Below are 15,319 nucleotides of genomic sequence, written 5' to 3'. Positions count from 1 at the left end.
GCCGTTCCCCTCACAGCTCCGTAGGCAAGCACCATGGTCTTGTAGCGGATGCGAGCTTCAACTGGAAGCCAGTGGAGAGAGCGGAGGAGCGGGGTGACGTGAGAGAACTTGGGAAGGTTGAACACCAGACGGGCTGCGGCGTTCTGGATGAGTTGTAGGGTTTAATGGCACAGGCAGGGAGCCCAGCCAACAGCGAGTTGCAGTAATCCAGACGGGAGATGACAAGTGCCTGGATTAGGACCTGCGCCGCTTCCTGTGTGAGGCAGGGTCGTACTCTGCGGATGTTGTAGAGCATGAACCTACAGGAACGGGCCACCGCCTTGATGTTAGTTGAGAACGACAGGGTGTTGTCCAGGATCACGCCAAGGTTCTTAGCGCTCTGGGAGGAGGACACAATGGAGTTGTCAACCGTGATGGCGAGATCATGGAACGGGCAGTCCTTCCCGGGAGGAAGAGCAGCTCCGTCTTGCCGAGGTTCAGCTTGAGGTGGTGATCCGTCATCCACACTGATATGTCTGCCAGACATGCAGAGATGCGATTTGCCACCTGGTCATCAGAAGGGGAAAGGAGAAGATTAATTGTGTGTCGTCTGCATAGCAATGATAGGAGAGACCATGTGAGGTTATGACAGAGCCAAGTGACTTGGTGTATAGCGAGAATAGGAGAGGGCCTAGAACAGAGCCCTGGGGGACACCAGTGGTGAGAGCGCGTGGTGAGGAGACAGATTCTCGCCACGCCACCTGGTAGGAGCGACCTGTCAGGTAGGACGCAATCCAAGCGTGGGCCGCACCGGAGATGCCCAACTCGGAGAGGGTGGAGAGGAGGATCTGATGGTTCACAGTATCGAAGGCAGCCGATAGGTCTAGAAGGATGAGAGCAGAGGAGAGAGAGTTAGCTTTAGCAGTGCGGAGCGCCTCCGTGATACAGAGAAGAGCAGTCTCAGTTGAATGACTAGTCTTGAAACCTGACTGATTTGGATCAAGAAGGTCATTCTGAGAGAGATAGCGGGAGAGCTGGCCAAGGACGGCACGTTCAAGAGTTTTGGAGAGAAAAGAAAGAAGGGATACTGGTCTGTAGTTGTTGACATCGGAGGGATCGAGTGTAGGTTTTTTCAGAAGGGGTGCAACTCTCGCTCTCTTGAAGACGGAAGGGACGTAGCCAGCGGTCAGGGATGAGTTGATGAGCGAGGTGAGGTAAGGGAGACGGTCTCCGGAAATGGTCTGGAGAAGAGAGGAGGGGATAGGGTCGAGCGGGCAGGTAGTTGGGCGGCCGGCCGTCACAAGACGCGAGATTTCATTTGGAGAGAGAGGGGAGAAAGAGGTCAGAGCACAGGGTAGGGCAGTGTGAGCAGAACCAGCGGTGTCGTTTGACTTAGCAAACGAGGATCGGATGTCGTCGACCTTCTTTTCAAAATGGTTGACGAAGTCATCTGCAGAGAGGGAGGAGGGGGGAGGGGGAGGAGGATTCAGGAGGCAGGAGAAGGTGGCAAAGAGCTTCCTAGGGTTAGAGGCAGATGCTTGGAATTTAGAGTGGTAGAAAGTGGCTTTAGCAGCAGAGACAGAGGAGGAAAATGTAGAGAGGAGGGAGTGAAAGGATGCCAGGTCCGCAGGGAGGCGAGTTTTCCTCCATTTCCGCTCGGCTGCCCGGAGCCCTGTTCTGTGAGCTCGCAATGAGTCGTCGAGCCACGGAGCGGGAGGGGAGGACCGAGCCGGCCTGGAAGATAGGGGACATAGAGAGTCAAAGGATGCAGAAAGGGAGGAGAGGAGGGTTGAGGAGGCAGAATCAGGAGATAGGTTTGAGCAGAGGGAAGAGATGATAGGATGGAAGAGGAGAGAGTAGCGGGGGACAGAGAGCGAAGGTTGGGACAGCGCGATACCATCCGAGTAGGGGCAGTGTGGGAAGTGTTGGATGAGAGCGAGAGGGAAAAGGATACAAGGTAGTGGTCGGAGACTTGGAGGGGAGTTGCAATGAGGTTAGTGGAAGAACAGCATCTAGTAAAGATGAGGTCGAGCGTATTGCATGCCTTGTGAGTAGGGGGGGGGAGGTGCGAGGGTGAGGTCAAAAGAGGAGAGGAGTGGAAAGAAGGAGGCAGAGAGGAATGAGTCAAAGGTAGACGTGGGGAGGTTAAAGTCGCCCAGAACTGTGCGAGGTGAGCCGTCCTCAGGAAAGGAGCTTATCAAGGCATCAAGCTCATTGATGAACTCTCCGAGGGGACCTGGAGGGCGATAAATGATAAGGATGTTAAGCTTGAAAGGGCTGGTAACTGTGACAGCATGGAATTCAAAGGAGGCGATAGACAGATGGGTAAGGGGAGAAAGAGAGAATGACCACTTGGGAGAGATGAGGATCCCGGTGCCACCACCCCGCTGACCAGAAGCTCTCGGGGTGTGCGAGAACACGTGGGCGGACGAAGAGAGAGCAGTAGTAGTAGTAGCAGTGTTATCTGTGGTGATCCATGTTTCCGTCAGTGCCAAGAAGTCGAGGGACTGGAGGGAGGCATAGGCTGAGATGAACTCTGCCTTGTTGGCCGCAGATCGGCAGTTCCAGAGGCTACCGGAGACCTGGAACTCCACGTAGGTCGTGCGCGCTGGGACCACCAGATTAGGGTGACCGCGGCCACGCGGTGTGGAGCGTTTGTATGGTCTGTGCAGAGAGGAGAGAACAGGGATAGACAGACACATAGTTGACAGGCTACAGAAGAGGCTACGCTAATGCAAGGAGATTGGAATGACAAGTGGACTACACGTCTCGAATGTTCAGAAAGTTAAGCTTACGTAGCAAGAATCTTATTGACTAAAATGATTAAAATGATACAGTACTGCTGAAGTAGGCTAGCTGGCAGTGGCTGCGTTGTTGACTTTGTAGGCTAGCTGGCAGTGGTTGCGTTGTTGACACTACACTAATCAAGTCGTTCCGTTGAGTGTAATAGTTTCTACAGTGCTGCTATTCGGGGGCTAGCTGGCTAGCTAGCAGTGTTGATTACGTTATGTTGCGTTAAAAGAACGACAATAGCTGGCTAGCTAACCTAGAAAATCGCTCTAGACTACACAATTATCTTTGATACAAAGACGGCTATGTAGCTAGCTATGTAGCTAGCTACGATCAAACAAATCAAACCGTTGTGCTGTAATGAAATGAAATGAAAATGTGATACTACCTGTGGAGCGAAGCGGAATGCGACCGGGTTGTTGAGTGCGGAAGTTCTATTCGCTAGCTGTTGGCTAGCTAGCAGTGTCTCCTACGTTAAGGACGACAAATAGCTGGCTAGCTAACCTCGGTAAATTAAGATAATCACTCTAAGACTACACACTCTAAACTACACAATTATCTTGGATACAAAGACAGCAAAGACAACTATGTAGCTAGCTAACACTACACTAATCAAGTCGTTCAGTTGAGTGTAATAGTTTCTACAGTGCTGCTATTCGGTAGACGGTGGACGTTTGCTAGCTGGCTAGCTGCTGGGCAGATAGCAGTGTAGACTACGTTAGGACGACGAAATACGATAATTATGCAATTATCTTTGATACAAAGACGGCTATGTAGCTAGCTAAGAAGAAATTGCTAAGATTAGACAAATCAAAACGTTTATTTCATTAGCTGTTGTATTTACAATTTGACTTTTGAACACTTGTTTTTTTTACCCCTTTTTCTCCCCAATTGGTAGTAGTTACTGTCTTGTCTCATCGCTGCAACTCCTGTACGGACTCGGGAGATGCGAAGGTCGAGAGCCTTGCGTCCTCCGAAACACAACCCAACCAAGCCACACTGCTTCTTGACACAACGCGCATCCAACCCAGAAGCACCAATGTGTCGGAGGAAACACCGTACACCCAGCGACGTGGTCAGCGTGCACTGCGCTCAGCCCGCCTCAGGAGTCACTAGTGCACGATGAGATAAGGATATCCCTGCCGGCCAAACCCTCCCTAACCCGGACGACGCTGGGCCAATTGTGCGTCGGCCCATGGGCCTCCCTGTTGCGGCCAGGTGCGGTGGAGCCTGGGCTCAAACTCAGAATCTCTGGTGGCACAGCAAGCACTGCGATGCAGTGCCTTAGACCACTGCGCCACCCTGGAGGCTACTTGTTTTTCTTTTGGATAAACAAAAGCATGTTAATTAAAACTTCTTAGGGCTGCAATCCCGTTAACGGGGTTGATATGACAACAGCCAGTGAAAGTGCAGAGCGTCAAATTCAAACAAGAAATCTCATAATTAAAATTCCTCAAACATACATGTATCTTATACCATTTTAAAAGTAATCTTGTTGTTAATCCCACCAAAGTCTCAGATTTCAAATAGGCTTTACAGCGAAAGCACCACAAATGATTATGTTAGGTCACCGCCAAGTCACAGAAATATTCAGCCATTTTTCCAGACACAAAAAGCACAAATAGAGATACATTTAATCACTAACCTTTGATGATCTTCATCAGATAACAGTCATAGGACTTCATGTTACACAATACATGTTTGTTTTGTTCGATAAAGTGCATATTTATATTTAAAAAATCTCTCAGTGTACATTGGCAGGTTATGTTCACTAGTTCCAAAAACATTCGGTGATATTGCAGAGAGCCACATCAATTTACAGAAATACTCATTATAAATGTTGATGAAAATACAAGTGTTAGACATGGAAATATAGATAATGCCTTAATCCTTAATGCAACTGCTGTGTCAGATTTCAAAAAAGCTTTACGGAAAAAGCAAACCATGCAATTATCTGAGAACGGCGCTCAGAAAACAAATAGATATATCCGCCATGTTGGAGTCAACAGAAATCAGAAATAACATTATCAATATTCACTTACCTTTGATGATCTTCATCAGAATGCACTCCCAGGAATCCCAGTTCCACATTAAATGTTTGATATGTTCGATAATGTCCATCATTTATATCCAATTAGTTACTTTTGTTAGCGCGTTTGGTAAACAAATCCAAAGTCACGAAGCGCGTTCCCTAGCTGCAGAAGAAATGTCAAAAAGTTCCGTTACTATCCGTAGAAACATGTCAAACGATGTATGGAATCAATCTTTAGGATGTTCTTAACATAACACTTCAATAATATTCCAACCGAAGAATTCCTTTGTCTTCAGAAAAGTAAAGGAGCGCGAGCTACCTCTCATGTGAAATGCGTGTGACCAGCACGTGACTGCTGGCAGACCTCTAACTCAATCTTCTCTCATTCTCTCCCCCTTCAGAGTAGAATCCTCAAACAAGTTTCTAAATACGGTTGACATCTAGTGGAAGCCTTAGGAAGTGCAACATAACCAATGTGTATATTCAATAGGGGCTGAGTTGAAAATCGACCAACCTCAGATTTCCCACTTCCTGTTTGGATTTCTTGTCAGGTTTTTGCCTGCCATATGAGTTATGTTATACTCACAGACATCATTGAAACAGTTTTAGAAACTCTGAGTGTTTTCTATCCAATACTAATAATAATATGCATATATTAGCAACTGGGACTGAGGAGCAGGCAGTTTACTCTGGGCACCTCTGGGCACCTTTTCATCCAAGCTACTCAATACTGCCCCTGCAGCCATAAGAAAGGGAGAGGGGAGCTGGGGCAAAGGCAAGATGTGAGTATCAGGATAACTACATAAAGCCAAAGATAGTGGATCAATTAAGATACTTTAGTTCACTCAGGCCGTTTACCATTGCCGATTTAAAGGGGTGGCTCTCCCATAGACACCAATGTGATAGCAGCTGCATCTGGTCTACTTACACTAAACACAAATATAAATGCAACATGTAAAGTGTTAGTCTCATGTTACATGAGATGAAATCAAAGATCCCAGGAATTGTCCATACGCACAAAAAGCTTATTTCTCTCAAATTTTGTGCTCACATTTGTTTCTATCCCTGTCAATGAGCATTTCTCCTTTGCCAATACAATCGCTCCACCTGACAGGTGTGGCATATCAAGAATCTGATTAAACAGCATGATCATTACACAGTTGCACCTTGTGCTAGGGACAATAAAAAAACATCATAAAATGTGTAGTTTTGTCACACAACACAATAGCACGTATGTCTCAACTGTAAAATCTTTGAAGTTGTTGCATGATGTATTTATATTGTTGTTCAGGGAAAGGGAAAGGGAGATATCTAGTCAGTTTTACAACTGAATGCATTAAACTGAAATGTGTCTTCCACATTTAACCCAACCCCTCTGAATCAGAGAGGTACGGAGGGCTGCCTTAATTGACATCCACGTCTTCAGCGCCCAGGGAAAAGGACAGCAGGGGTTTAGTCTAGATTACATTTCTAAAAAGTAGGCACATGTTTAGTAGGACACAACTTTGCAATTGTTATCATGTCATCAAATTTACCTAAGACAGATGGCAATGTTGTCATTTGCTAGAAAAGTTTGTCAAAAATAGCTAGCAATGCTAACATTAGGTAGCTAAAATCCAGTGGTCTTCCGTCAATCTTAGCTAGCTACCTAACATTACACAGCATCTAAAGTCAATCTGGCAACAACAAAATGATGACAAAAGGTTTTCCTACACTCTTAGAAAAGAAGGCTCCATCTAGATCCTAAAATGGTTCATTGGCTGTCCCCATAGGAGAACCCTTTCCACAGAGGGGTCTACATGGAACCCAAAAGGGTTCTACCTGGAACCAAAAATGGTTCTCCTATGGGGACAGTCGGAGAACCCTTTTTTAAAGAGTGTACAAATTATTTGCCTCATTTTTAAATGTAATTGTACTTTCAAACCACTGTTAATGCACTTTTGATTAAATCAGCACTCCTTCAAAATGCATTGAATAGAATGCTTGATCAATCGGACTTGCTCCTCGGATAAGGGTTTGCTTGTTCTTGAGAATAGCCAAAGCTATTAGTCAGTACATCATTCAAATAGTCAGCTTGCTAGCTAGATAGTTGGCTGTGCTAGAAATTATATAATCATGCCAGCTAATTGTTTCAATGCACCTTCCAAATGTGAAATTATAAGACAAAAGGACACTTATATTGAAAAGGCTGTTCCTTTATGTCCTCTTTATTTTGAAGGTTGCTAGCTAGCTAGCTAATCTCGTTCCCAGAGACTTCCGCCCAAATACGTTGTGCGCAATAGCCTGTGGAGGAGGTTACTAGCTAACAAACTGTTTGCGAGGGAACGCAAAACATATTGTGCAGGAACGTAAAGCATGTTACGAGGGAATGCAAAGCATTTCACGAGGGAACGCTAAATAATCAGCTATTTTTTGTTGTGTCCCTTCAGATGTTCTGTAGTAATGGCTGCCAAAGGTCACCAAGTATTCTCTGGGGTGTGAAGACATATGCAATAAAGACATCTTCTGTCTTTTTTAGTTAATTTGGAAGATATTTTTCACTTGAAAATGTGGAGTAGGTTGTGTAGATCTACAGGGGAAAAAATCAAATTGAATCTCCTTTTAAACTTTATTTTAAGGCTCCAAAATGTGAAGGGGTGTGTGTAAGCTCACTAGGTACTGTAAATAAGTAACAACAACAGTGTCCTACCAGGGGTGTCTTGCAGCTTGGATAGCAGCTCTGAGATAGACTTCTTTTGGGCCTGAGCGATGTAGCTGAGGTTCTCACTGTCCAGCACCACCAGGAAGGAGTGCAGATCTGTGATCAGACGGTTCAGCACTGCGGACACAATAAGGGTGTATTCATTAGTGCACAGGAAAACGTTTTGCAATGAAAATTATTGTTTATTGTTGGACAAGTTCATGTTAGTCCCTCCCCATTTCGTCTGTTTGCTTCCATTTGGTTCCTAGTTTTTACACCCCAGACGTCAACAATGGCTCAATCCCAAAACTCCCCCTTAGCCCTCCCCCTCTGGTTTGTGGGCCGCATCGAGTCGGAGTGGTGTTCCAATTCAACTTTGATCGAGGAGTAGTGCCATTTCAGCCCTCTAGTTGGCCCTCCAAACCAAGCAAATCGAGATGCAGACTTCCTATCGAGTGGTTATCAAAACACCCATGATGCTCTACGACCTAAGATTCTATAGTTGCTTCAGGAAGATGGATGACAAAATTAGGATGGAAGAAAATGTAAGTAAGTATAAATTCATAACAAATCATGTACAAAAAAATAATACAGTTAAGAGGAATATGTTAGTTAATGTAAAGACAAATGATTCTCCATATTGTTTGGTAATAAAGTTAATTTACGAAAATAGCTATTTAACAAGCAAGCTAACTAGCTAACGTTTGCCAACTAGCTACCGGTATACATTTATCTTTAAACAGTTGAAGTTGGAAGTTTACATAAACCAAATACATTTAAACTCAGTTTTTCACAATTCCTGACGTTTAATCCTATTAAAGATTCCCAGTCTTAGGTCAGTTAGGATCACCACTTTATTTTAAGAATGTGAACTGTCAGAATAATAGTAGAGAAAGTGATTTATTTCAGCTTTAATTTCTTTCATCACATTCCCAGTGGGTCAAAAGTTTACATACACTCAATTCGCATTTGGTTTGTAGGCCTCCTTGCTCGCACACGGTTTTTCAGTTCTGCCCACAAATGTTCTATAGGATTGAGGTCAGGGCTTTGTGATGGCCTCTCCAATACATTGACTTTGTTGTTCTTAAGCCATTTTGCCCCAACTTTGGAAGTATGCTTGGGGTCATTGTCCATTTGGAAGACCCCATTTGCGACCAAGCTTTAACTTCCTGACTGGTGTCTTGAGATGTTTCTTCAATATATCCAGATAATTTTTTATTCCTCATGATGTCATCTATTTTGTGAAGTGCACCAGTCTCTCCTGCAGCAAAGCACCCCCACAACATAATGCTGCCATCCCCGTGCTTCACGGTTGGGATGGTGTTCTTCTGCTTGCAAGCCTCCCCTTTTTCCTCCAAACATAACGACGATCATTATGGCCAAATAGTTATATTTTTGCTTCTCAGACCAGAGGATATTTCCCCAAAAAGTATGATCTTTGTCCCCATGTGCAGTTGCAAACCGTAAACTGATTTTTTTTAATGGTGGTTTTGGAGCAGTGGCTTCTTCCTTGCTGAGCGGCCTCTCAGGTTATGTTGGTATAGGACTTGTTTTACTGTGGATATAGATACTTCTGTACCTGTTTCCTCCAGCATCTTCACAAGGTCCTTTGCTGTTGTTCTGGGATTGATTTGCACTTTTCGCACCAAAGTACGTTCATCTCTAGGAGACAGAACGCGTCTCCTTCCTGAGCGGTATGACGGCTGCTTGGTCCCATGGTGTTTGTACTTGCGTACTATTGTTTGTACAGATGAACATGGTACCTTCAGGCGTTTGGAAATTGCTCCCAAGGATGAACCAGACTTGTGGAGATCTACAATTTTTTTTCTGAGGTCTTGGCTGATTTCATTTGATTTTCCCATGATGTCAAGCAAAGAGTCACTGAGTTTGAAGGTAGGCCTTGAAATACATTCACAGGTACACACCTCCAATTGACAAAAAATAATGTCAATTAGCCTATCAGAAGCTTCTAAAGCCATGACATCATTTTCTGGACTTGTCCAAGCTGTTTAAAGCCAGTCAACTTAGTGTATGTAAACGACTGACCCACTGGAATTGTGATGCAATGAATTAGTTAAAGTTAAATAATGTTTGTAAAAAATTGTTGGAGAAATTACTTGTGTCATGCACAAAGTAGATGTCCTAACCGACTTTGCTAACAAGAAATGTGTGGAGTGGTTGAAAAATACGTTTTAATGACTCCAACCTAAGTGTATGTAAACTTCCGACTTCAACTGTATGTGGGCGTTTGACATTTGTATGAATTGTAAATGGTCTTATTTCACGTTTTACTGACTCCCGAGCAAATCAGCAAACCAGGCTGTCATCTTGTGAAACCAGTGGATTCAAATATCCTAGCTAGTTAGCTAACTAAAGCATCTACTACAAATGAAATGTACAATTTTGTTCTTTGTTGTAGTAATGTAACGTTAATTGAAGATATTTGCCAATGCAGCTAACATAACAGTTCCTAACTCTTGTTTATTGTGGAGGATAAAAATGCCTGTATGCTTTGGACCCTAAAATATTTGGTATAAATATTGTTCTAGCTACAATTATTCTCCTGGTAATGACTGAGTGAAGGAAATGCGGCTGTTACATGTCAAACTGTTATGGAGTGAAAGTACTGCTTCCGTAGGCTACTACTCCACATGAACCACAGGCAGAGGATGGGTACATTACAGGCACATTGTTGTTCTGCTGTTCTCATTTGTTACTCATATGTTAAGTATGTATTTGTTGCATGAGAAATATAAAGGAAATATATTACTGCCTCCAGTACAGGCATTGAGAAAAACACAAGGCTCGTTGTCAAAGAATTGTGTGGTATCTGTTGGAAGTTTCTGATGTGCGGGAGTGATGTAGCGATGTCCCATTCCCTAGGCCAGGGGTTCCCAAACTTTTTTGGCCTCCGACCCCATTTTGATATATGAAAATTCTCAGGACCCCAACCATGTGAAAATTACATAATTAACAGCCAATGTTTACTTTTTTATTTGGGGCTATGGCAGTCAATTGAAAAACATTCTAACAGTATTTCAGATTTACTCAACTCACCATCACATACTTTTAATGTGGGGCTATAACAGTCAATTTCAAATTAGTCTGACATAATGTCCCTTATCTCACCACCACTAATGAGACGAGTGTGCTTAATGCATGACGCGTACTAGCTTCTCAAAGTCAGGGGGCATGGTCGACAGTACATACCTCATCTCTGCTTTCACATCCATATTTTATCGATATTTGGTTTTAATGCAGACGAGAGCACTGAATCCAGCTTTACACAGATATGAGCTGGCAAAGGTTACCATGAGTTTTAATGCTCAGATGGAGACAGCAGGGTATTCCCAAGCCTCGGCGTGCATCTTGGTCAGCGTGAAATAGAATATTGTCTTGCTCTGAGCCTAAATTTCCACATAGTTTTGTGAGCAGGTGTGCGGGCAGTGGATTTGCAATCAAGTTACCTGCTGCTGTATATTTTATCTCAGAGTTCTGTGCTCCACTCTGTTGCAGGCATTTTCTCTCAGTGTATCATACAATGCGTCCATATGGCAGAGGGAGACACATTCATAACTTGAGTGCAGAGGCCTGTATGCCGTCCCAACATATGTGCAAAAGCCCACTATTCGATCCCATGGAATCTGTTTTTTGTTAATATAGCCACACAGCACACTGAACATCCCCTGTGCCGTTTAATGCTTGGGAATCGTGAGACAGAACAATTTGTTCTCGGGAATAGCATCCCCCGACATGTATAGCTAGCCCTCACTAACCCCCCCCCCATATGCACTGAGGTTGTCTGATGCTTTAAGCAAACTGTTTGATTCAATATTTAAGACACACAAAAGACTCAAGAAAGAGCTTGATAGTCACACTATGCAAAAAAAATGACAGTGAGTGCCTGTGTGACAGGCGCAAGTTGTCTCGCACTCCTCCCTACTGCAGGGAAAAGGCACCCCAGCACAACAAGTGTTAATGGCGCTGTCCGTGCTGAAGCTGCAGCATCATTTTAGCTAAGTAGTTTCTTACTTGTTTCTGACTGAAAATTTCCGTTAACGAAATTACTAATTTGTTTAGGAAGAACATTCCCTATTCCCTCAACCCTTGCTATTTTTATGTGAAACATGTAAGCATCACATGTGACCAATAGGGCCTGACCTATAGCCTATCATAATCACATCAATAAATTGGTTATAACAAACTCCGAACACAGTCATGTCGACAGCAAAATGGAAGAGGAGGACGTGAAAAAAAAACTTGAAACGGGCGAATATTTATTGGTTGCTTAGGAGGGAAAGGGGAAGTCAGATCTGTGGAAGACATTTGAATTAGTTGTGTAAACTACTGGAGATGAAGAAAAATAAGGGTATAGGAGCACGCGTTGCATGAGTATTATGTGTGCCAAACAGTTGTTGTTAGATTACATTATAATATTTTTCTGACCATTTGGAACAGTGTAAACAACACTAAATAAATAAGTGTCCTAAAGAGTATTTTCTAATGGAAAAATATATAAAGTCTTCATTAAGGCAGACTAAGAACACGTTTGCGGTTTGTTTATTGTTTAGGCTAATTATTCAAAGCTACCTTTTGTTATTTCATTTTAAACCTAAAACACTTGATTGCATTTCAAAGCATGAATGTATGTGATTGCATGAACAAATTAATGATTGATTGATTGATTGATACAATAGCCTATAATGAAATATAGGCCAAAGTAAGTTACAGTATTAAGACTTTGCAGGATGCACTCTTAGGCCTACAGCTTGTTGGTGGTGATACAAGGCTACTATACAAAGACTTACTTTTATAAAGATGACAATAATAATAATTGTAACAATAACAATAACAATAAGAAGGAGATCAAGAAAAAGTAGGGTATAGGAGCGAGAGCTGTGTGCATATTATGTGACAAACAGGTGCTATTAGATCCCAATATTACTTTTCTGCCTGTTTGGAGCAGTGTGAACAACACTAAACAAATTACAAGTAATGTATCTGTTCTAACAAGAAAACAAGTTGTAACGCCTTTATTACAGCATAGCAAATATTTAAAACAGACAAATCTGTGAAATTGCTTTATCCAATATATTTGCCATTGTATGGGGAATGGTGCTCATGGAATCATTAGGCTTTTAAGCAAATACTCAAGCAGGCAACAGAAGCAACTTCTGTCTTATTTCTATGGATATATACATTGCATTCGGAAAGTATTCAGACCCCTTGACTTTTTCCACATTTTGTTAGGTTACAGCCTTATTCTAAAATCATAAATCTACACACAATACCCCATAATGACAAAGCGAGAACACATCTCAGTATTCAGTATTCAGACCCTTTGCTATGAGACACAAAATTGAGGTCAGGTGCACCCTTTTTCCATTGATTCCATTGATCATCCTTGAGATGATTGGAGTCCACCTGTGGTAAATTCAATTGATTGGACATGATTTGGAAAGGCACACACCTGTCTATATAACATCCCACAGTTGACAGTGCATGTCAGAGCAAAAGCCGAGCCATGAGGTTGAAGGAATTGTCTGTAGAGCTCCGAGACAGGATTATGTCGAGGCACAGATCTGGGGAAGGGTACCAAAAAATGTCTGCAGCATTGAAGGTCCCCAAGAACACAGTGGCCTTCATTCTTAAATGGAAGACTCTACCAAGAGCTGGCCGCCCAGCCAAACTGAGCAATCGGGGGAGAAGTGCCCGATAGTCACTCTGACAGAGCTCCAGAGTTCCTCTGTGGAGATGGGAGAACCTTCCAGAAGGACAAAAGGTACTGCAGTGTGTTAAACCACTGCGCCAGTTGGGAGCCCAATGTGTATTGTATGTTGACTTTGACATGTTGTGGCTTTCGAGTGCCTTGTTTTCTATTCATACACATATTTCATTAGGGATTAGATATACACACACACTACTGTTCAAAAGTATGGGGTCACTTAGACATTTCCTTGTTGTTGAAGGAAAAGCACATTTTTTTGTCCATTAAAATAACATCAAATTGATCAGAAATACAGTGAGACATTGTTAATGTAAATTACTATTTTAGCTGGAAACGGCAGATTATTTATGGCATATCTACATAGGCATACAGAGGCCCATTATCAGCAACCATCACTCCTGTGTTCCAATGGCACGTTGTTAGCTAATCCTAGTTTATAATTTTAAAAGGCTAATTGATCATTAGAAAACCCTTTTGCAATTATGTTAGCACAGCTGAAAACTGTTGTCCTGATTAAAGAAGTAATAAAACTGGCCTTCTTTAGACTACTTGAGTATCTGGAGCATCAGAATTTGTGGGTTCGATAACAGGCTCAAAATGGCCAGAAACAAAGACCTCTCCTGAAACTCGTCAGTCTATTCTTGTTCTGAGCAATGAAGGCTATTCCATGCAAGAAATTGCCAAGAAACTGAAGATCTCATACAACTCTGTGTGCTACTCCCTTCACAGAACAGTGCAAACGGTCTCTAACCAGAATAGAAAGAGGAGTCGGAGGCCCCGGTGCACAACTTAGCAAGAGGACAAGTACGTTAGTGTCCAGTTTGAGAAACAGACGCCTCACAAGTCCTCAACTGGCAGCTTCATTAATTAGTACCCGCAAAACCCCAGTCTCAACGACAGTAGTGAAGTTATATGATTAGTGAGAATTAGGTAGACTTATAGGATTATTGTTCAACCCCTATGAATTAAACTTGAATATGACAACTTTCAGGATGAATCAAACCACTATTTTTTATCCATGATATTGTCACGTTCTGACCTTTATTTCCTTTGTTTTGTATTTATTTAGTATGGTCAGGACGTGAGTTGGGTGGGCAGTCTATGTTTTGATTTTCTATGATTTGGGATTTCTATGTTTTGGCCTAGTATGGTTCTCAATCAGAGGCAGGTGTCATTAGTTGTCTCTGATTGAGTAGCCTGGGTTGCACTGTTTGTTTGTGGGTGATTGTCTATGTTAGTGGCTTGTGTCAGCACAGGTCTCATTTGTAGCTTCACGGTCATCATTGGTTTATTGTTTTTTGTATAGTGTTACAGTGTTCAGTGTTTTCTTTATTCAAATTCACCATGAACACATACCACACCGCATTTTGGTCCTCTGATCCTTCTCAACTCTCCTCTTCAGATGAAGAGGAGGAAGACCGTGACAGATATAGACTGACCATGTGAAAGCTATGACCCCTTATTGATGTCACCTGCTAAATCGGTGTAGATGAAGGGGAGGAGACGGGTTAAAGAAGCATTTTTAATCCTTGAGACAATTGAGACATGGATTGTGTATGTGTGCAGTTCAGAGGGTGAATGGGCAAGACAAAAGATTTAAGTGTCTTTGAACGGGGTATGGTAGTAGGTGCCTGTGTGTTTCAAGAATGGTCCACTTCCCAAAGGACATCCAGCCAACTTGGCACAACTGTGGGAAGCATTGGAGTCAACATGGGCCAGCATTCGTGTGGAACACTATTGACACCTTGTAGAATCCATGCACAACGAATTGAGGCTGATCTGAGGGAAAAGGGGGGTGCAACTCAATATTAGGATGCTGTTCCTAATGTTTTGTACACTCAGTGTATTTCGTGCATAAAGGCTCTCCAAACCAGTTTTTGAAATGATTCATACATGCTTTCCTAACCCAAATATTTGCCTAAATAATCTACAAGATCAGAATGTTTTTTATTTACGCCTTTCCTACGCACTTACGCCTTCCTTCGCACTTATCTACGCCTTTCCTACGCACTTCTCAGACTTACCTTAAGCAGGTGCGTAACGAGCTTTGCAGGCATGGTTCGCTTGCCTGCACTGAATAACTCAACTGATGAAAATCATCCCACTTGCT

At 42.9% G+C, this 15,319-nt stretch overlaps 1 protein-coding gene across 1 annotated transcript in view; it reads right to left on the bottom strand.

The window, feature by feature from the left end:
* Positions 1-15,319, bottom strand: part of si:dkey-220o5.5 (actin filament-associated protein 1-like 2) — a 123,270-nt gene that overhangs the window by 63,550 nt on the left and 44,401 nt on the right. The window contains exon 2 of the mRNA XM_035786407.2: positions 7,491-7,619. Within this exon, the coding sequence (XP_035642300.1) occupies positions 7,491-7,619 (129 nt within the window). The remainder of the gene's footprint in view (positions 1-7,490; positions 7,620-15,319) is intronic.

The sequence above is a fragment of the Oncorhynchus keta genome, chromosome 14, assembly GCF_023373465.1.
Source record: "Oncorhynchus keta strain PuntledgeMale-10-30-2019 chromosome 14, Oket_V2, whole genome shotgun sequence".
NCBI lineage: Eukaryota > Metazoa > Chordata > Actinopteri > Salmoniformes > Salmonidae > Oncorhynchus > Oncorhynchus keta.
The sequence above is the reverse complement of the archived record's forward strand: the minus strand, read 5'-3'. Positions and strand labels throughout refer to the sequence as shown.